Here is a 22,112-nt window from a genome sequence, read left to right on the forward strand (position 1 = left end):
TCACTCAACCAAGCCATGCAAAACCACAACATAAATGAGAACAAAATAAAAAACCTATATATTTAGTAAGCTTTTTTCTTACTGACATAAGAAGAACCATACGAGATAAAGATATTCCAGTTTAGCAGAAAGTGTAAATATTGAACCTGAAATGTTGCGTGCCTTGAACAGATGGGATTCCAGCCACCCCAATGTATGCTAATTGCCAGATGTAAATACAAAATAGACATAAATAGTCAGATGAGCAATATCCTTTCATAATTTCTCCAATTGTACTACTACTAGACTAGAAAACAAGTCTGGAAGACTATCTATTTACTCTATTACAAAGTTATTTTATGTTGAAATTAATGAAAGTCATTGAAAAGTGAAATTCAAGACATTTCTCCCATTTTCCTATATATTGAATTAGCATTATTGGTAATTTCAATTTATGTTCTTTCCCTAGAAAGACAATGGTCCTTACCACAAACAAACATACTTCTTTCCCCTTATCCCATGAAGTGCTTTTTCCTTTTACATTGGGAACAGCTCAACAGTGGTAGGAAATTCCAAGTAGTCTGCCTAAAGTGCTGTATTTACATAGTAGAGTGCTTGAGAAATATTTCCTTAAGTATTTTTGAAAATGGACAGGAAGATTCAGTCTCAGAAAAATTGTACCTGCTTTAACAAGGGTTAGCGTCAGTTAGCATCTGAAAGAAAAAGGGCACAGATTGCCACAAACATTTGTTAAGATCAGATGGAACAGACCTGAACTTTCTGTACTCTTCTCATGCCAGTATGATGCCACTCGGTTACCCTTACCTGAGATATGGGTGCTACTGAGGCGAACTACTGCTCAGGCTTCAAAAACCTGTCAGCTGGTGGAAGCAATCTGACTGCCTGTAAACCCTCAGGTAATCAGATGACCTGGCATGAATACAAACATATATAATTCACTCAAGGGATTACACTTCTGACATCATAAACTACAAGAACTTTGCCTGAATGCTTTATGGGCAGCGGCAGAGACCAGGAGCAAAATCCACATTGCTCTCTGAAGTCATGCAGTATTTTATATAGAACAGACTGAACTCTTCAACATTTGAAGTTCAAAAACTTTTAAAAACATACTGAATAATTCAAATTTTCCCTCAAGTGACCTCAGTGAAATGATGCTGGGGGCTGGATTCAGTGTTTATAAGTGAACTGAAACAGGAGCAGCACCTAGCAGAGCTACAGCCTTGAAGGAGTGGGGTCTGCCTTTAAACTTGTAGGAGGCTCCTCACTCCCTGGTGTGTAGGCTTGATCCATACACTGCCTTTTATACCGATGCTACCATATCAGTTAGAGGATGATCATTCTAGCATAGTCAGTCAAACTTTGATAAGGGTGCAGGTACATCAATATGTTGATTCAGCTTTTTATTCCTTCCTTTTAAAAGTATCTTGGCTCTAACTTCATTAGTACGTATAACCTGCAGCTACAATAAAAGTCGTTTTTAAAAAACAAACAAACAAACAAAAATTTTATCAATACTAATTGCTAATAGCTAAGACAGTTTGTATAGATTTTTATAAGCTATAGCCACATGGACAGCACAGGGAGTGCTTCTGTAAGGGAACCACTTTGTTTCTCTGCCTGGTAATGTCATTTGTGAACACAAGCTAATGCAGGGAAGTGAGTATATTTCTTCTGTGCTACTACTATGCTTTACAAGCTTTTGTTTTTGTTTTTGTTTGCTTTTATTTGAATATAACTGATTCAGTCTGCTCTGCTTCCAAAATTATTTAATCATTTGTAGCAATTGCATACTTTATTCTGAAATGCATTTTATCTTTAGCAATTAATTTGTTTTTCATGAATCAATATATCTAATGCCAATCTGAATTTTCTCTAACAAGTCTGCCCTACACTGGAGTATTATAATCAGTTTATTTCAGCCAGCTTCTGTGCGTCATTATGAATAGCAGATGTAAAGAAGTAGTTTAATTGCAGAGAAAGGATTATATTCACCAAATTCTACCTCATGCAACTCTGTTAAAGACAACAGTTGCAGCTAGGGTTAATTTAGCCCACTGTGTCTTCTGTAATTTCCTTTAATAGTGTTTTGAAATTATAGCTATTAGTGCATTGCTGTGGTCATGCCCCTGCTGCACTCTTGTCAATCTCCCAATTTCACTTACTTGGAAACAGTCTAGTGGACTGCTTTGATTAAAACCTCAATAAAAGGCATTCAACCGTTTATATTTTATTGATGTCTTTGACAGAGAGGTCTCTCCTGGTCTGAACAGGAACACACAGAAAACAGAGAATATGCATCAGGATGGCACAGCAAGTATAGTCCTTAGCACCAGCAAGAGCTGCAAGCGTGCACACTGTCCCCTCTGAGCATCAGAACAAACTGCACCATTGCAATGGAGACAACAGCATGCACATGGATGCAAAATTTACTCAGCTGCCAAAGACAGAAAAGGAGAGTGAAGCAATTGAGCTAATGTTTATAATTATTATTACTCCATACTGACAGCATTGTACAACTTGCAAAAAAAAAAATATATATATATATATATATACATAAATATATAAAAATAAAGTCAGTAAAAGAAACAGTCAGTGCCTTAAATTTTTACAGCATAGTGAACACAAACCACATAAGACAGAAGTACAATAGGCAAAGTCATCGTAAGTTAAGTTGGCAGATTTTTAATTCCACGTGAAAGAACTGAAGTTCAATGTGTACTGTGAGGCTGTTCCGTCTAACAGCACTGGACAAAAGACTTGGAATGAACAAATTACAAGAGCAGAAGGAAATCTGAAGAGTTTAAGATATCAGCCAGTGTGTGGTATACAAAAAGGAGGATGGCAGGAGGGGAAACAGGTAGAACTTGAAATAAGAGGTATTTCAGAAACAATAGGAATATCCCTGAATATAACACACAGACGTAAGAGCAGAGAATGTCATTTTTTGTGCAGCAACAGTTTGAAATGAATGACAGGGGATGAGATACTAAAAAAAGCAAAGTAAGAGGAAAAAAACAAATTTCTGAGGTAACAGATTATGATAGCAAAATTCAACAGCTAGATTTTAGAGCCTTTAATATAAAGTCCACATTACAGCCAACTTCTCAGTACCATTCTGGTTACACCTTCTTGTCAAATAACTGGAATTTTATAACACTTGTTAGTAATTCAGGTTTTCGTTACAGGAATACAAAAGCTCCATTCCACTGAGCACTAAACAAGCCTTCAATAACCCAGCAGAGTAGCAGCACTTAACCTTCAACATTAGAGTGGCATGCAGCTTTTGCTGCATCAGATCATCAGCTCCCAAATCTCTACGCCTTTCCAAAGGCAAAATAAGATGCAAAGCTGACCTGACAAGACACAAGAAGTACACCCTGATGGAGAAATAATCAGACAGTGTTGGCATCTGTTCTGAGGTCATACCCAAATATCTAGCTAGGAGCATCATGTGACTGATTCAGGCCTATCATGCTACTTCAATTCATTTAAAAGCTGTTGGTCTACTAAATGGAATAAGATAACCTTGGAAATAGGTTGAATCAATATAAATTGTAGGTTAGCAAAGCATGAATAAGCATTGCAGATGGTATACGCCCAGCCTGTCTTTGGTCATGCCAATGAGAACAAGATGCCAGGAAATCACTGCCGGATGAGAGATTCAGAAGAAATCAATGAAATGAGGTTTTTTGTGGTCACATGCCAGATTTGCAACAAATGAACTACATTTGTTTGCCTTACACAGATTAGGGTACTGTAGGATTAACAATATCCAGTTGCCTCATATAGATGAAGGCTGTTTTCCATTAGTAGAGAAATAATACAAACAGGGCATCTCTCAGAACTGAATCCGTGCACACACACAGGTTTTAATCTATAAATGCCAACAAATCTTCTCTGCAATCAGTCTTGAAATTTCAATAGCTTAAATAACTTTTTTTCCTAAGAGTTTTGCTAACTTTAAGGTAAAATTTCAGATTCTGGAGGATGCAGTCACACTTGTTCCCATTACTGTTCATACAGTCCTCGATTTCATGCTGCTGTTGTATGTGAATTCTTTATGTTTTATTTGCATTATGGTTTAATTTATTCACTGCTACATGAGCTTCAGATTTTATGTGAAGTTCTTTTAATGTCTTGCCAGGAAAGCCTTGCCATTCTGCAAGTCTTCCTTTACCTTTCTTACTTCCAAAGGAATGTTTGACAGTAAACATCACTATGCTTTAGCTCTGCTTTTTTGTGTGGTACAATTTCTGGCATTTCTCTATCCCTGCATCCAGATACATAACTTTAATACCAAAAATAAAAACACCCAAATCCGCCAACCTACAAATTATTATTTATCTGTTACCCTGCACCTTTATTGCCTATTATTTATATACTATTATTTCTCTCCACTATTTATTGGAGAGAAATAAATAGTTTTACAATGTGGTTCATTTGCATTATTTCAGATGTCCACTACACTCCATGCACTCAGCATGCCTTTTTCTCTCCACCGGCTATTAACGTAGTCCAGAACATTCAGCTCATATTAAAAAGTGGAATATAAACCACACCCTTTATATTACCAAACCACCATTTGGTCACACAAATCCTATGATGCAGATATCTCACCTCCCACTTCTCCTGTAGTGAAGACCAGATGGCAAATGGCTAACTTTGTACGGTACTGCTGGGTGGTGGAAAGCCATACAGGTATAAAGACTTGAACATAATCTGCTGTGGACATGTGTGAGGCCCATGAGCGACAAAAAGAAGTCCCAAGAAACCAGTGTGAAAAGTATGGGCCTGTCTATGACAACACTTAGATGTCATAATTTGAGCTGTGCCTCACCTTAGTGCTGGGCCTTTGCCAACAACATGCTGATGAAATCACACCTACATGATCTGTCCTCCCTGATAATCCTTCTGACAGTGCTCCATCAATTTTGTAGTAGATCAAGTTGTTAAATTACTCTACTTAAGTTGTTTCTCACCTGCTTATAGGTGAGGAGAAACCTTATAATACACGTTTATGGCTGGCTAAGATAAAAAACCCAGAGCAGCTCCTCCTGTTTATGATTCCCCTGGGCACTTATGTTCCATTTTAGTTTTCTGTAGAAGTTGTTATTCAGTGTTTCTGCAGAGAAAGATACCATTTAGATACACTGGAATGCTGCCATCAGTGGAAACAGAAAATAATTTTACTTAGACTTGAGGAAAACGGTGATGGGACAAATACAGAGCTGAGAGCAGGGTTCTCATCTCAGCTCCATCACCAATTCCCCAGATGAGCCAGACAAGCAACAAAGCATTTTCAACTGCAAGATACAAGGACTGATGAGCTGCTGCCCAATATAAATCCTTTTGTCATCATTTACACTAATATAAAGGTCAGCGTAACTTTATTGGCAGGTGTGGGTAACACCTGATTAATTTGGCCTGAAAAAAGCTTTATCTGTGAGCTTTATCTTTGCTTCAGTTCTCTGTTGTAAAAAAAAAAGGGGGGATATTTGCATACCCATCTCCACGAGTTGCTATAAAGATCAGTCCCTAATGTCTGCAAAATGTAAAGCCTTTTTTATTACTGCCAGTGTAGGAGGCAGTGATTTCTTTTGTGATTTGGAGAAGCGTAGTACTGTACGAAATTACAAAAATAGCTGTTTAATGGAGGCTTTAAAGGTACTTACAAAAGTTTAAGTGAAACTCGACAATCTTTCTAACCATTTAAAAGAGTACTTGAAGATCCCATTTCAAGTAATGTAAAATAACAATAAAAAGAAACGAAGGAAAAAGTAGAACCATCTTACTGAGAGCCTTTTATTAAATGAAGTTTTATAATGAATTTTAATTCAAATCTATTGAATATTTTTATTTTAATATCTCAGTTATTAAGAAGCATTTGTATATTTTAAGTCTGTTGCAGTCAGCAGGACTGCAACAAAGTTAAACTGCGGTTTTGGCAACAGAGTTTTTAGAAGCCAATCTATCTGGTTTTGTTTGTTTGTTTGTTTTTCTGCAGAAACTGTGTTTGAGCATGTCAAATTTGTAGTGTTTCCTGAGCACAACCACAAGTATAGATTTCAAAAATCTGACCTTCTGGCTACAGTACCATAATTCTGACTTTGACAGGTCCTAAGATTTCTCCATTTCAGGCTTAGCTTTACTGTCAACTTCCTTACATATAGGGTGCAGCCAGTGATTTTACCCACAGGTTAACAATCCTCACTTGGAGTGAAGCAGGATTCTATTATTTCTTAGCAGGTTGAATGAAGAGAAGACTTCTCACACTAGTACAAATTCATATATTATGCGATACCACACAGGAAAATTAATTCTGTGCTGTGGTTACACAGGCATTTTCTTAATTGCTCTCCTGATGTATTGATCTTCAGAATGTGTGAGTTGAATTGACCTATTGTAACACAAGACACCATTTTCAAGGTACTGTAGCTGTTGTGAGAATAACCTTCCTTTTCTTCTAGGCATGCCTCAATACAAAATGAATGGTAACCTGGGCATTTAAACTTTCTTTCCGACCATACTCTAAGCATATTTTTTCCATAAAACAGCACCAGGCATGAAATCCACACAATAGGAATTTGTTACTGATTTCAATTATGATGATTACACTCTAGGGAATGTGAAATGCGAAGCGTTAAACGAGAAGGCAAGTCTACACAGAAGGAAACTGGACAACAGAAGCAACTGCAGCTTCTTCCAACTTCATAATAAAGTTTCTCAGCTGAATATCTGTCCCTCAGAATAGTGTCGTTTAAGACTAGAAATCGTCTCTTCTTTCTTTATCAATTTCAGCTGTGCTCTCCTTTGTAAAGAAGCACATATTTTATACATCGTTTTGTTAGGCAAGAGTACTGTGATGTTTTTTCATAATAAAACAGATTTCTTTCCACTTTTCCCTTTACAGTTACCAAGTTCATCGTACAGACCCTGAAGGAATTCAGAATTAAAAAAATGCTTTGCTGTGTACCACTGCCATCTGCTGCTAATCTCTCCCTGTGGATACAGAAGGCCTTATTTCACCATATATTTAGTCCATTAAAGATCTTCAGCTGAATTTGCACAGTCAATTCAATATTATTTTTATAATACTTATCAAGCAACCCCTTCCCATTCTACTATAGAGCTTCTCATTAAACATATTCTCAGATTTATTGAGGTAATGGCTTTGAATATTCTTTTTTTTTTTTTTTTTTTTTTTTGCCAATCAGTGAAAAAGGTTTGTGCTTGCAGACTCAAACACAACTAGACAACTGTTCCAGAAAGGAAGTGTCCATCTTAGAGACTCCGACAGTTTACGCATTTGCCATATGTACTCAGCGATCTTCAGTAAGAACATGTTATTTCTAGAGCCCCACTTCTGCAGTACTTCTGACACCCACTCTTTCACACCCTTTCTAAGGAGTACATCATATGTCAGAATGCAAAATTGTTGTGTAGTTACTTTAATTTATATGGTACTCTGACTTCAGCTTCTAAACACATGTAATCTGGATATGTCAAGATCTGCTGCATAAATGCCAGCAAGAAGCAAGTACAGTTCTACATGAAAAAGACCAAAGGATAGTATAATAAAGAAGAAAAATGAATGTACAACACACTGATTTATAGCTGTATGGCTACCTGAAGCTACAAAACAAACCAATTGAACAGTATTTGAGTTGTGGGAAAATGTATCGTCTCCCTTACACCTTGTATTTTGAAAAAGACTTAGCCATATCTTTCACCTCCAACATTTGGAGAACAGAATAGTTCCCATTAATATTTGACATGATCCTTCATTCATTTTTTAAGCATCTCAGAATACTCAGGGTTTCAGAACACAGATCATTCCTGTTCTGGAATTAAAAGAAACTTTATGATCAGAAAAAGAAAAAAAAAAAAAAAAGCACAGATAAGTGAGATTAAAAGGAAGCAAGTGTTAGGCCTCAGTTTCACATTCACTGCAGTCAGAAGACAATCACCTTAACTTCTAAGCACACCACTACACAATACCTAGGTTGTCAAGTCTTGGCTCACTACCTCGCTTTCCTCTTTGAGTTCCTCACCCCCTACAGATGAACATGTAACATGGAAAAAGCAGTCACTGAACTTCCAATGACCACTGAAACCAGTGAAGTAAACATGCCCATGCAGCCCTGGGAAACATGTCATGGACTTTTTGACTAGTTTTGCAGAAATCCCATTTGCCTGATGGATACACATGTTGCACGAGTTAGTTTTTAAGGGGTTTTGGAAGATATAAGGGAGCACTAAGACAATTAAGTCAGGTATAGGCTTTCTGTGCTTTAACAGTGAGATCAATTACAATGCATTTATATACACAGAATTTTATCTTACACTAAGAGTTATCCCAGCAGCCCTTACAAAAGCACTGGTTTCGATATTATAACATCAGAAAATCACACAATAGATGTAATCAAAAAAAGAAATGTGACTTCACTTTTTAAATTTGATGAAGTTCCGTATTTTCAGAGGAATGCAGTGTGTGGCAAGGCATTCAATAAAAAATCTGTAACTTTTAAACTGTAAACGTCTTTTCCACTTTGCTGCACCTCCTGAGCCTCCTACAACCAGAACTATATAAGAACAGTGTGCATATTGATTACAGGTATATGTCGTCTTTGATCTAGGCTAAATAGAGAACTAATGCTAAAAACCTATTTCTTCCTTTGTACCAAAACCCAGGAAAACTACATTCTTATCCATGTGGCTGGGTAACTACAATCGCCTCTATCTACTATCATTTCTGGCCTTGTGTTAAGTCCTCTTTAGAACAAGTGGATTAAGTCTTGTTTTCATATAAACACCTGCAGCTTCTAAAGAGTAAAAGCACATTAATAATCAACAAGAGGACTATTCAAAACATACAGTTCACACACGAACTCACATTATTGCAACTAAAGCATGAAAGCAGAAAAGAGCAGCTACTTCTGAAAGGTCACACTGCTGTTCAGTATGTCTTGATTTATTCTCTTTTCACCTACAGGATAGCAATAACAGGTATTGTTTAACATCATCTAAATAATCTGTGATTGTTAGAGGAAACAGTTCTGGAGAAAGTAAGAACAAGGGTAGAAAATGAGTGCACACAAGGCCCACACATCTCAGAGAGCTCCAGTTATCAGCAAATCTCTTTTTACCCTCAGGCATTTCTTTGCTCGGACTGTGTCTGAGGCTGAGTGGTAAACTAGGACGTACACAAACAGTGAGACCCACCCAACTACCTACCACATTGACTAGGACACCTGTATGTGGCAGCTTTATGGAGAGCAGAAAGAAGTCTTTGTGCATTTTGGCAATGCTAGAAGCAGAGACACTTTCCAGAAGGAATGTAGCGTGAACTGCAATTGGAAAGTGCGCCAGTGATGGGAAGAAACTCCGCAGCAATCTTGTAAGAGGCAGCTTGCTGTCACCATGGTCAGTCTCAGCAAGCAGGGTCTAACTTTTTGCATTTGTCAACTCTTCATAAACATTGTGGGAATTTCTGCTGTTGTCAATTTAAATAAGAGACATCCATCTTGACACCTCAGCCCACAGATATGGAGAGAAGGGGGGAATAACAAGTATGTTAATTTTTCTGACTGTGACAGAAATTGGAAACTTGAAAGCACAAAGAATTTAAGATTGTATTGTAGAGGTATTACACCCAGGAAGAATACCTAGATATGGTCCACTGAGTACAGTAGGGTGCCAGAAACTCTGTGCTCACTCACTGAGGACTATTGGGTTGATTGCTGCCAGGTGAATCTTGACTGACCATCAGCAGACTTTTGGTCCCAATAGAAAAATTATCAGGATTCAGGTCTGAAAAGGGAGTGAAGAACCTGACATAGGACTGGGCTGAGAATCTGGACTGCTTTTCTGATAATTAACAGAATCTCTTTAGCCAGGTTGAAACAGCTGTATTCTTGTGGTACAACCATTCATCAGCTGCACTGCTTGGCCTGGAAGCAGAAGATCCAATATTACTTTTTGATTTCTAAGGCAAAGAGAACTACCTAATTTTGCAAAATTAAGCCTAATTTTGCAAAATCCATTCTCGGGCCACTCCTCTATGTTTTCCAGTTCTAGGCCAAAAGTAAAGTACATCAGAGTGCCTAGAACATCAGCTGCAGCCTTCTCACAGGATCTTTTGGTTGTATTCATATATCGACAAAAATGACTGGTAGTTTTCAGATTACTGAAAATCCTCAAGTGCTACGAGGAAAAACTGCTCAATTCGTGTGGTTTAAATAAAATATAAATCAAAGAGTTTCATTGACTTATTAATGATACATAATTAATCAGCAATCAGTGAGCTATATATTTGGGATCAGTGCCAACACTATAACTGATAAGTCACAATGCCTGACACCAAATGTTAACAAACATTTTTGAGACCCTTCTATGACTATTCCCCAAATCAACAAATAGCTCGAATCAACACACATGAAATACACATACTAGGATGTTCCTGCTTTATGTGTGCCCATCATTCCCTAAAATCTGCTGATTTATACACTGGAGAAAGAGCATCCCACAAAATCACATACGCACACCCAAGGTGCAGATCTCTGCTTGGTGCACGGTGTACTAGGAGCACACTTGGAGTCAGGCTGCTCATGGCATTCAAAAGGGAGGATGCTCTGCCTTCTTGAATTCTGAGGTGAGGTAGTCTTCTTCAGTAGAAAATGCTGAGGCTTTTATTGATAGATATACCAAGCACATGTTTTAAAACACAGAAAATGGTTATCTTCATGCAACAATGACACCTGCTGTGAGGATGAGCTGAAAGAAGTCACTTGCTGGGAAAGTGACAGGGATGAAGTAACACCTCTGGCAATGCCTGGTCAGAATTCAAATGACAAGGTAACAGGGGAATACGAAAGAAGATCAAGCTTGAAAAGGCAGATAATTATAATCTAGAGCACACGAACAGATGGCTACACCATCAATCAATGAATAAATAATAGTGCAATCTGACTTGATGGGATGATTGGATGAACTCAGATGACACCAGGCACACTTCACCTTATATAACTATATCCCAGCCATGAAGAAAAGCAGGATGTGGCACATTTGTGTCCTACAGAATTGAAAATACAAAATTAGTGGTCTTGTATGACTGGGTGTATGAATATCAGTTGTGCTAATGACTTTACGTGTATGTTTTTCTACTGGAGATAGAACAACAAGCTACAGAATGGCTCTACAGCTGGCCTACAAGAAGGATGAAAAAAGCAAAAAACAGAAATGTAAAAGAACAAGAAGAGCAAATGGCATTGTGCCTGTTTCTTTGAATGAAAAGTAGCACGTTGCCACAAGTGTTGCTGTTAGTCACATTCCCGTGCAGCCCTGGCAAGTGATTTTAGGAACGTGTCACCCACCTTGGTCCTTTCATTTCATGCTTCATAGTTAAATATGATTTCCACTACTGAAGTACAGTGGAATTGTTAGCTATACAGTATTTCAGATGCCACTGCAAATTCAATTACAGTTTTATTTTGTCATTTGATATGTCAGTGGAATAGAAACAATCAAGAAGATTGACACTGATCATAATCTGAATTGTCATGCCCAATCCTTGACAGAGGCATAAGTTAGAAAAGGTGTCAGTCATTCAAGACTCTTGACTCTCCAAACTATCACGGAACAAGTGCCGAGATGGTGGAGTTTTCTCTCCTTGTAAATAAAAAAATAAAATAAAATACTACGCTTTGCAGAACAGTATTTTCTGGAGAGAAGGCTCACTCTTTAAGACTCAGTTATTTTAAGAACTAACACTTGTGGCTATGCTTTTATAAGGGAGATATGTACAGAATCTCAGAAACTTCATTATTTTTAATGATCGTGTTACAATTTCTTTCAGCATTTTTTAAAGTGGTGTCCTGGCCTATATTAAATGAAGTTTCATTTTTTAGTCACACTAGTATTTTATTTTATATCTACTGGCACTGTAATAGTTTGGTGTTTCTGTTCTTTTCTTCAACATGATAGTATTTGCACCATCCAGGTTGCTCACTTTGTTTGAGCATGCCCTGTTACCTCATACACATTATGAGATGAGATAAAAACAAAGAGGCAAATCAACCTAATTTCTGCATAGCAGCGATGAATCCCTTGTTCCTCTAGGATGTCAAAATAGGTAGTCACGTCTCAGAGCAAATGAGGACAAGAATTATCTTCTGTTTTAATGGACACAAGGGAAGCACTTCGAAATCATTTAATAGCTTGTTCTTCTATTCTACAAATATTTTAGAGGATTGCAAAGGCAACAGTCAAAAGTAAATATCTCCAAATACTGTTAAAATTCATGCTAATAGTTTTGCAAGAATGATTTAATGGCAATAAGTAAACACTTATTATAAAAATGAATACAGAATACAGCAGAGAGTGCATAATCTACAGGTACTGGATATCTAACAGAAAATAAAATCAAATTACAGGTTTACTAAAGTATAATGTGTGGGCTACATTACTTCACCCTGCACTGTATATTACAGTAAAGCATTATGCTGCAAGTTTATGAAAGACACACTAGCATTTACAAGGTCAAAATGAAGAGTTAATCAAGTATGTATTTGTTGCTGTTAAATACTTCTATCCTAAACTAAGGCAGTTATATTGTAGCCACTGCCTGTATTGCAGGGAAGCAGAGAAAAAGTATATATCAGCAACAAGGCCAAGAGCGGCCCAAGTTAAAAGACTTAAACATCCACAGGTTCCTGTGTCCAAAATGATAATTCAAAAAATAGCCACCCAGCAATGGAAATAACCAAACCTTGGTAAGATCCTCCCTGTCCAGCCCTAAGGGATCCAAAAGGCTATACATTACACAGAAAAGAGAGTTAATTTATCAATGGTTGATATTCTCTGAATATGTAACCCACACACATATTCAGAATATAGGTTTTACCACAGACAACGACATTTCTGTCTTCAGAATAACATTAACAGCCGTGTTCAGGCTCTGCTGCCCCTTCTGTTATATGCCAGAATATTTAAATATTGTCTTTGTTTCATACAAAGTATTTTCACATTAATTTTTGTTCACCTACAAAACCATGTGCAGGCAACAATATTAAAGACTTTTGAAAGACAAGGAAAGATGAAATGAACGAAAATGAAGGAAAATGTATATATAATTTTTAACTGCTAGGAAATAAGCTCTCTGTCTTTCACCAAGAAGCCACACAAAGGTGGCTCCAAACTGTTCTCCACATTCATAGTTCCTGAGCTGGGACCATGTCTTTCATACAAACAGCACGTTCAGGGCCACTTAACATTGTCTGAGTATTTCTTTAATGGCAGCAGGGAACACTGAGGCTGTGAAAGGAGTGCTAAGTGGCTGGCTCTGTAAATATCAGGAATGGGGATATTTCAGAACAGGATTACTGAATGAGGTCAACAAAGCACGTGGATAAAGGAGATGTGGTTGAAATAGCCTAACCTGAATTTTTTAAACGGCTTTTGAAAAATCCCTTATCAAAGGCTTCTATAGAAACCCAACAGTCAGAGCTTTAGGGAAGGTCTTTATGTTGATAAATAACTGGTTAAAAGACAGGAAACAGGAGGTAAGTAGGTTAGCCAGACAGCTCTTGCAATGGAGGGAGGTCATTAGTGGAGTTCCACAGGGATTTGTGCAGGGGATGCAGTTGTTCATCATATTCCTAAGTAACCTTGTGAAATGGGTGAGCAGTGAGGTGAGAAAGCTTTATAATGATATTAAGTTATTCACAGTAATAAGGATGATGACTTGCTGACTGTGAAGAACTGAGAAAGGTCCTTATGGAAGTAAGTCCCTAGGCAATAAAACGGCAGATTAAATTCTTTGTAGATGAATGAAAAGTGATGCACAAGGGGCAAAACAATTCTAGCTTCCCATATGAAACAAATGCCCTCAGCTGACCATTATAGCCCAGGAGCAAGATCTTCAAGTTATGATAGATAGCGCCATGAAAATATTATCTTAGTGTCCCATACTGTCCCATAGCATCCTCCTCCCCCATCCTTCCCCACACTATTAGGAGCTAATAGGAAAGAAATAGACAATCAGGGAATATCACAATCAGCTACAGGCCTAACTAGCTACACCATCACCAGCCATGTAGGACATGTTAATCTCATAAGATGGAAAAATAGAAGAGCCCCCTTCATCACGGAGTGAAGATAAAAAATGTCCAATAAAGAAAAATGAAAAGAACAGAAAAAATACCTTTCTTTCAGCACTAACAGAGCCAGAACATGTAACAGGGTGAGATTTGTCCTCTAGAATAACAAACACAGAAAACCTGGTACGTCCAAAAAAAACGGCAAAGTACATCTCCTGGAGCTTTTTCATTTAGCACTGAAAATCTCAGGGAACAGAAAGTCTTACTCACAGAAGAACAGATAAGCTTTTTCAAAGGCAAGCAGCATTCCACTACAAGTTACATGTCATGATATATAGCCATGATCCTTCAGGGGAACTTAAAGATGTGTCTCTGAGGCCCGAGAAACTTCACACACCCAGGGAAATTGTGTGTTTGGGGTCAATATCCTGTTCCACTAATAACGAAAAGTAGGTGTGGATTCATCACTCGGTAGCAACCTTTTGAAATCCCAATACTATGTCCTCACAAGAAGTCTTAGGTTTCGACCTCCATATCCAAGTGAATAGGAAGAGTGTCTCTGTCAGTCCTGGATAATGGGCCAGTGGAACAAGTGGTGACCTATCATTCTTCCATCCAGACCACTGGAAGTATTATTTTCTACTAGTTCTTCTGCTAAGATGGTCAAAGACAGAAATGGCGCTAGGAGTATTCGTGGTCCCAAGTGAGGGAAGAGTCCAATTGAAATTAAGTGAATTCATCAGAAAGAACAGTCAGGAGTTGTGACAGTGATTCAGCTTACACTCTGGGACACCATGACAAGTACTGCACTAAAGCAGTGTTGAGAGAAGTCTTAGTTTCTCCATTTTTTCAAAAACAAACAAATAAAAGCACAGTGGTACAGATTTATTAAATACTAGTTTTATAAATTATAAATTAAACCATCCCTTGAATCTATCATTACTCCTGGTGATGTGAGTCAGAGGAGTCTCTGTGGCTCAGTGATCTCTCAAACCTTCTCGAGTATCATCTAGCAGTTAATGAGGAAAAAGAGAATTTCAATTAAATTACTTTGCAGCAGGAAAGTAAATGGGAATAGGATGCCCTGTCAACAGGACCTGATGAAGTTTAATGTCAGTCTCTGGCTGAAGTTGACTGCTCCAGCTTCAGCTTTTGATAATACTAGCAGTCAAGGTATCAGGACCTTGTTTGCACTCCTTCACACATATGTAGGGCTTGTAGGCAGGGCTATGTCATTAAGCTAAGCAGCAATGACAGGTGGTAAGCAAATCTCTCAATGTTGTATGAGCATCATTCATAATGCAATGCTGATATGTGATCATTGGAGAGCCGAAAGAGCCATCACCCAGAGTGGAGGACAAAGTATTGACAGTCAAAAAGCCAACACTGCCTGGAAAGAAGCAGGGAAGCAGTGTTCCCTCCACCCCACTAGGAAGTTGCAAGGAACAGAGGAAGCTCTGAGTGTACTCTGCCCTCTCTGTCAATATTCAGTGGCCCTCTGTCAATATTCAGTGCCATCCACTCCTTTTGGTAAATTTTCAGTATGCTTTACCACACATGCTCAGGACTGGGTCCTCACAAAACCACAAGTTTTTGTAGCAAGTTGCTCATTTTTACAGAGAAGGTCAGGAGGCCACCCAACTCTAATCATCAGAGGTTCTGCCCTGGCCTGAGTTCCTTCCCCAGGCTGCTCACACTCTCCCACTTGAAAGCCTTAACTGTTAGTTTATAGGCTTGTCTGGGTGAAATCCAACCTTTTTTTTTTTTTTTCTTCTTCTTTTTTTTAAAGCTATCCTACTGTGCCAAATCCTGTGGCTTCTGCCTCAAAAGCACTCCCCAGGAGAACAGTATGCATTCTATGAGAGCAGGAGACTGTCAAAGAAGGCACTTCCCTGGCTTCAAAGAGGAAAAAAAGAGAGGCAGTTAGTGTATTGAATCCATTCGTCTCTTCACAGACCTATTTTGAACATCTAACTCTTCCTACAGACTTCAGCAAAGATGATTATTAGTATTACAAGTTCTTGTCTAGAGGTGCAAAGGAGAAGGTCTTGTGAACCTGGAGCATGGCCCCATTCCCATTACACAGTGGAAAAAACGTTTCTGATTTTATTACAAATTGAGTCAGAGTCTGTCAGTGAACAAGAAGTGTTGAGGCGAAAGGCTTACTTCTGCCTTTTAAATCCAAAACAAACAGCAATCCAAAACATATCTTCCCATTTCAATCACTTTCCCGATTTAACAAGCCTGCCCTAGCTGTACTAGGACAACATTATTGTTTATTGATTCCTCATTTTGAAAATGTAATACCATCTGTTTTGCTTTATTTACAAACTTTCCTATTAAGCAGGGAATAAGATTTTTATTCCAGTATGATTCCAAGGCACTGAAGTGAAGGCAACATCTGCTTTTTCATCTTCGGTTTTGCAGTCTAAAGAGTGGGTGGCTTCCTTGCAGAATCTTTTTAAACATTAGGAAACAGAACTACTGCTGCGGATGTGAAAATGTGTGATGGTTCCATAACAGCCTTTCTTTTTTCTGTTTCCAAACAGGATTGGAAGACTCCATAACTGCACAACAAAAAGAGGGCCTGTGGCTGCTGATCAACAGCCAGCTGAATGTGAGCCAAGTGGCCTCAAGTTGCATCAGGGGAAGTTTAGACTGGATATCAGGAAGAATTTCTTCATAATGGGGATGGTCAAGCACTAGATGGCCCAAGCAAGTGGTGGAGTCCCCATCCCTGGAGGTATTTAAGAGACTTGTGGATGTGGCACTAGAGGAAAAGATTTAGTGACAGGACTTGGTAGGTCATGTTGGACTTGATGATCTTGAAGGTCTTTTCCAACCTAAATGATTCTATGATTTTATAATATGTAGCAATCCCACAGAAGACTCATGTTACTTTGATATTGTTCCCATTCTGGGTTTGACATGCAGAAAGTCAAGCAAATTCAAACAGTATAAAGTATAAACCACATGACTATTTCTGCTCATATAGAACAAAATTGCTAAAGTTAGGCTGTGTGACAGATTTTCACCAATGCACATGCTGTCCACTGTTCCTAATACCTGACATTGTATATTTTTTGATGTTCCTTAGCTGCCTTTAAACATTGTCATTTCCATAGATTGATTCACACACTTTGTCTAGAGATTTGCAAAAACTGCCCCTCCAGTCTCTCCGTCATTCTTTAGTGACAACTGGAATCTGATTTGGCACAATCCAAATTATCCTCCACTGCTGAAAAGACTTGAAAGGGTTTTCAGTACACAGGAAAGAGAGGGTCAGAAGTCTTGTGACTCTTGAATCAAGCCATTTCTATGCTTTATAAAGTGCTTTATGTAACAGGGTTTTTTATTTGTTGGATTGGTGGTGTTTTGTTTTTGTTTTTGTTTTTCCTTGAAGGAAATGAAAAAAGGGGGACTTAATAAGTGTAATATTACCCAATGTAGTGTGACCTACACAGACTCTGCTGTCAGAACTCTAAGTCATGTATGTCTGATGAACATACCCTCTCAATTCAGCTTAGCTTATGCATCAACTTTCCTTAGACAGTTGTATGACGCTGTTGAAGCCCATAAAATAAAGGGTCAAGTTAAAGGCGTCCAGAAGTAGCCCTGAATTTTATTACTGATTCAGTAAAAACCCGCATTGATGGTCAATATCAGTTAACTCACCAACTCTGCAATGTCCTTATTGTAAGCTTGCATGTGCAGATGGTTTGCTCAGCACTTGATTTTCATGGCCACCATTTCACAGAGCATAATTTGTCTTGGACAAACCACTGACACATACTAAACAATATACTGAAAAAAATCCTTGATGCTGTTTTTCTCTTTTCCTTTTTTTTATCTGTCTCTTGTACAGTATGTTCCAAATATATGGAGGATAGAAGATAAATTGCTGTAAACTCAGACTCCTCTTCTAAGACTATTCTTATAGGTTTATAGACTATAGTCTTAGAGTCTCACAATTATTCTTATTTGAAACTATTCCTATAGCGTTTTCTCCTAACACGTACCAGAGCCCTAAAATTCATACACCTTGGCTTGTTTCTTTGTTAACATCATAGGTTATTACAGTTACTGGCTACACCCAGTGCTCAGATTTTTTTTCCCTTCATGTTTATATGATAAGTGATATACATTCATCATCAGGCAATGTTCCCTGTTTTAATGAACCCCCTTAGAATTATGTTGATCATTTTAAATAAACAAACTGAGGTATCAATGAATCACTAGGGGAAAAAAATGATTTAGATTAATTAAAAACAAACCTGAAAGCTTAAAAATGAACTCCTTTCCCCAGTTTAAATGAATGTCATAAAGACTTCAGTTACTAATGTAACAGTCACAGTTGTTATTTCTTACCTACACTAATCATAAAATCTAATGTTACTTTAAAAAAAAAAAAAGAATTCACTTTTTATTACTTTGTGTTTAAGAAATACTTTTCCCGAACAATAAAAACACATTTGCATATGCTTCATCTTGTTACCAGCTAACCGTCATTTTCTGGTTCTCTTTTGCTAAGTAGGTAATTGGACAGCCAACATTTCAGGAAATAACTTTTTTAACAACTATAATCCAAGTGAAAAGCAGCCTCATAAACACATCTAATCTTTTTCAAAAGTTTATTCCTCTAAAGCAGTAAATTAAAGACAAATTTGATCTGATAGTTTCAATTCAAATAGGCTACCTTCAAATTCTGAGAAGTAACAGTTTTACTTTCTTTCCCTTACCTCCATTTCTCTTAATCACATCATTCAATTACTTGTAATTCTTTTAAATCTTTTTCATTAGATTTGTTTTTCTTGAATTATTACTCTCAGTTTCACCAGATTGCCAGTCATGATGTCACTTCAGAGCAAAGAAGGGATACTGACTGTGCTGTCTTTACATAAGTCAACAGCAAAGTTCCTACTCATAACAGAAGGAACAAAGTGATGCTCCAATTCATTTCAACTGAAACTCTTTAGGATTCCCAGCTAATTAAATACCCTGCCATTCTGCCACTTTGCCATTTGTCTTTTTTTTTTTTTTTCCTGAGTTGAAATACTTGAATACTTCAAGAAATGGAATTTCTCTCTTCTCCTCTCCTCTTTTCCTTGAAACACAAAAAATTTACTCCTTCTTTTTCTTTTAAAACGTAATATTGTATTTCTTACCATCCATGCTGTGACAAAATCTCCCATCCAAGTCCCAACTGCAGCTACCTTCATAAAATTTTCATTCCTGATGCCCATGAAGTCTGTTATAATGTATGCACTGTGGAAACAAGAACACAGTCTGTAAGCTAAACACGTTGGCTTAATGCAGTTATAAAGAATTTGCTTTAGTGACAAAATTTATGATTAACTGTGAAAGATTTCCCATTTCCTGCATAATCACTTTTTCTGCTAGATCTGAGTCTTGACATAGTACTGAACTAGGATGGGTCAATTCCAATTAGAAATGGAAATGTGAATCTGATTTTACAGCCCACGTTTCTTTTGAAGGTGCTGAGATAACTATAGGCAAAGGCTTTAGGGTTATGAATAGCTTCCAGAAATAAAAACTATTTTACACTTTTTACCTCTTTCTCTGTACAAATGGAATTGCAACATTTGCAGTATTGTTGACTTTGCAAAATCTTCATGATGAAAAATGAAAATCTTTAACTTCTCTTCAAAAACTAATTGAGTCACTTGACTTTTAACTCTACCAGGTACACAAATACATGTTTCTAAATACAAGATTGCAAGGAATAGAGAATTTCAGTGAGAGGCCATTGTTTCTTGATATATATAATAATGTATTTCCATACATAAATTTTACTTAAATCCTAAAGAAGTGCTTTCATTCTGTTTAAGTAGTGCAATAGATAGGATTTAAAACCTTACATGGTAATTTGACCTCTACTCTTAAATTCATCAGGAAGATAAAAGGACAGTTAAGGAGGTAAAATTAATTGTGCTGGATTAAAAATTCTTTAGGAGAAAGCACAGCTTTTAATGTAGTCATATCCTTGGCTAAAAGGCTTTTATAGTATTTAGGAAGACACAACTCCCCTCAGGAGCTAACGCATTGAATAATTATAGCCATTATATTTTAACTTCCCAAGTGATATCTGTGTTTTCAAGATATCTGGAAACACTGCTTATATAATGGTGTGCCTATTTAAGGATATGCACAACCAACCCAGTTGCATGTAACAACTTCTTTGAACATTGCATTATTCAAACCTTACCATTATTATATACTTGATGTTCTAATTTCTAGGAGCTAGGGGATGATATCTATGCAACTGGATCAGCACAAGATGACCCCTCTTTCTAGAGCAGTCTTATTAAAATCAAAACTTTTGATCAGGATACAAGGTCTTGCTCACACAAATACATGGACAGCACTGAATCACTACTTAGATATAAGTTAGTAAGTTGTAGAGTATAAATGTTAATGTCAGTGAATGGTTTCATGACAAATGTGTAAAATGGCATACTCTAATGGTTCTTTTGATTATACACATTTGGTGACCTTTTAGCTAATATGTTACTAAATAAAAATACCATGCATTTTTTTTAATCAGTTGAACATCTAATCAGTTGGCTTAGAATTTCTGCTGGAATTAAAATACTAATAAAATGGGGAAAAGAAAAAAAGAAAAAAAGAAAAAAAAAAACACCACTTTTTCCAAGATATTTTTAATTATGTTCTATGTAGCTAATAAGATCATTGATATTCTAAATTTATCATGTTTCTAATAAAGATCTAAGAACACAAAAGCAGCTATACTGGGTCAGTCTAAATGTCTCTCTGTTCCAACCTCCTGTCTCCAAGAGAGGGCAACAGCAGATACCTAGGGAAGACTGTAAGAGCAGACAAGCATGCACTTTCCAGATGCATTCCCCCAGTCTCTCTGTAACTGGGAAACAATTGGAATTCTTTTTTTTTCCTGCACCTTCGTTGTGTTAATCTTGTAACAACTTGTTAAGCTAAAAAATAATCAGGTCTGCATTCCTTAAGGAAGTGTCTCATTAATAAAAAAGGCACAATGTGAACATCAGCTGTAAAAAGTGACCCCCAAAAGCAACCTGGGTTTCTTTATCATTTTTGTCAGTGTGAAACACATGCAGAAAAACATAGTTTTCACCTTTTTTATTCCCATTTCTCATATGCATTATACATTCTCATATGCATTATACATGATTACAGGTGTACAGAAACTGGCTGAACACTTGCACAGTACTGATGAAAACCAGGCCACTAAGGTAACTCCTATAGACCACTGCATATAGTGAGCAAACCACAGCCACCCATGGCAGGATGATGTATACACGACAGGTTATACAAAGAGGCTGAGAGGCAACTTCTCACTGTATATAGGTATTAGCATGTAGAAGAGATATCAGACTAGAAGTAAACCATTTTTTTAAATTGAAATTGAAATTCTCCATGTAGTCACTTGTTTTCATTTATGTTAAAGTATCTCAAGGCTTACAGTAAGGTCCGACAAGGTGGATACAATACTCAAATACATAGAAAGGCCTTGAAAGCATCAGATCATCCTAGCAGTCCTTTCTGAAATTTGAAATATGAACATTTGAAATATGAAAGCATCCAAGAAGCCTAGTATAAATTGTGCATTGTAATCTATAATGAATGCCGCAATTAAATATGCAAATTGACAGAGCTTCAGTTAGAGTTAAAATGACATTATTATGAAGAAACTCATAAGAATGTCATCTATGTATATTTTAAGTGCATTTACTGATTAAAATAAAATTACAACTTTTATGGACTGTGAGAAATATTTTCAGGACTATCCCTGCCTTGTTAGGAATAGTAATGAAATACACTTCTATTTTGTTAGCTATTAGGGAAACACCATTCCCATTTTTAAAAGGGGTAGAAAGGAGGACCCAGGGAACTACAGACTGGTGAGCTTCACCTCTGTGCTGGGGAAGATCATGGAAAAAGTCCTTCTGGAAGCAACGCCAAGGCACATACAAGACAAAGAAGTGATCCAAGACAGCC

General features: G+C 37.2%; 1 protein-coding gene across 6 annotated transcripts in view; it reads right to left on the reverse strand.

The window, feature by feature from the left end:
- TMEM117 (transmembrane protein 117) overlaps positions 1-22,112 on the reverse strand; it is a 216,183-nt gene that overhangs the window by 100,199 nt on the left and 93,872 nt on the right. For all 6 annotated transcript variants that reach the window (XM_068669372.1, XM_068669375.1, XM_068669376.1 and 3 more), the window contains exon 4: positions 19,265-19,364. In XM_068669372.1, the coding sequence (XP_068525473.1) occupies positions 19,265-19,364 (100 nt within the window). The remainder of the gene's footprint in view (positions 1-19,264; positions 19,365-22,112) is intronic.

The sequence above is a fragment of the Anas acuta genome, chromosome 1, assembly GCF_963932015.1.
Source record: "Anas acuta chromosome 1, bAnaAcu1.1, whole genome shotgun sequence".
Lineage (NCBI taxonomy): Eukaryota > Metazoa > Chordata > Aves > Anseriformes > Anatidae > Anas > Anas acuta.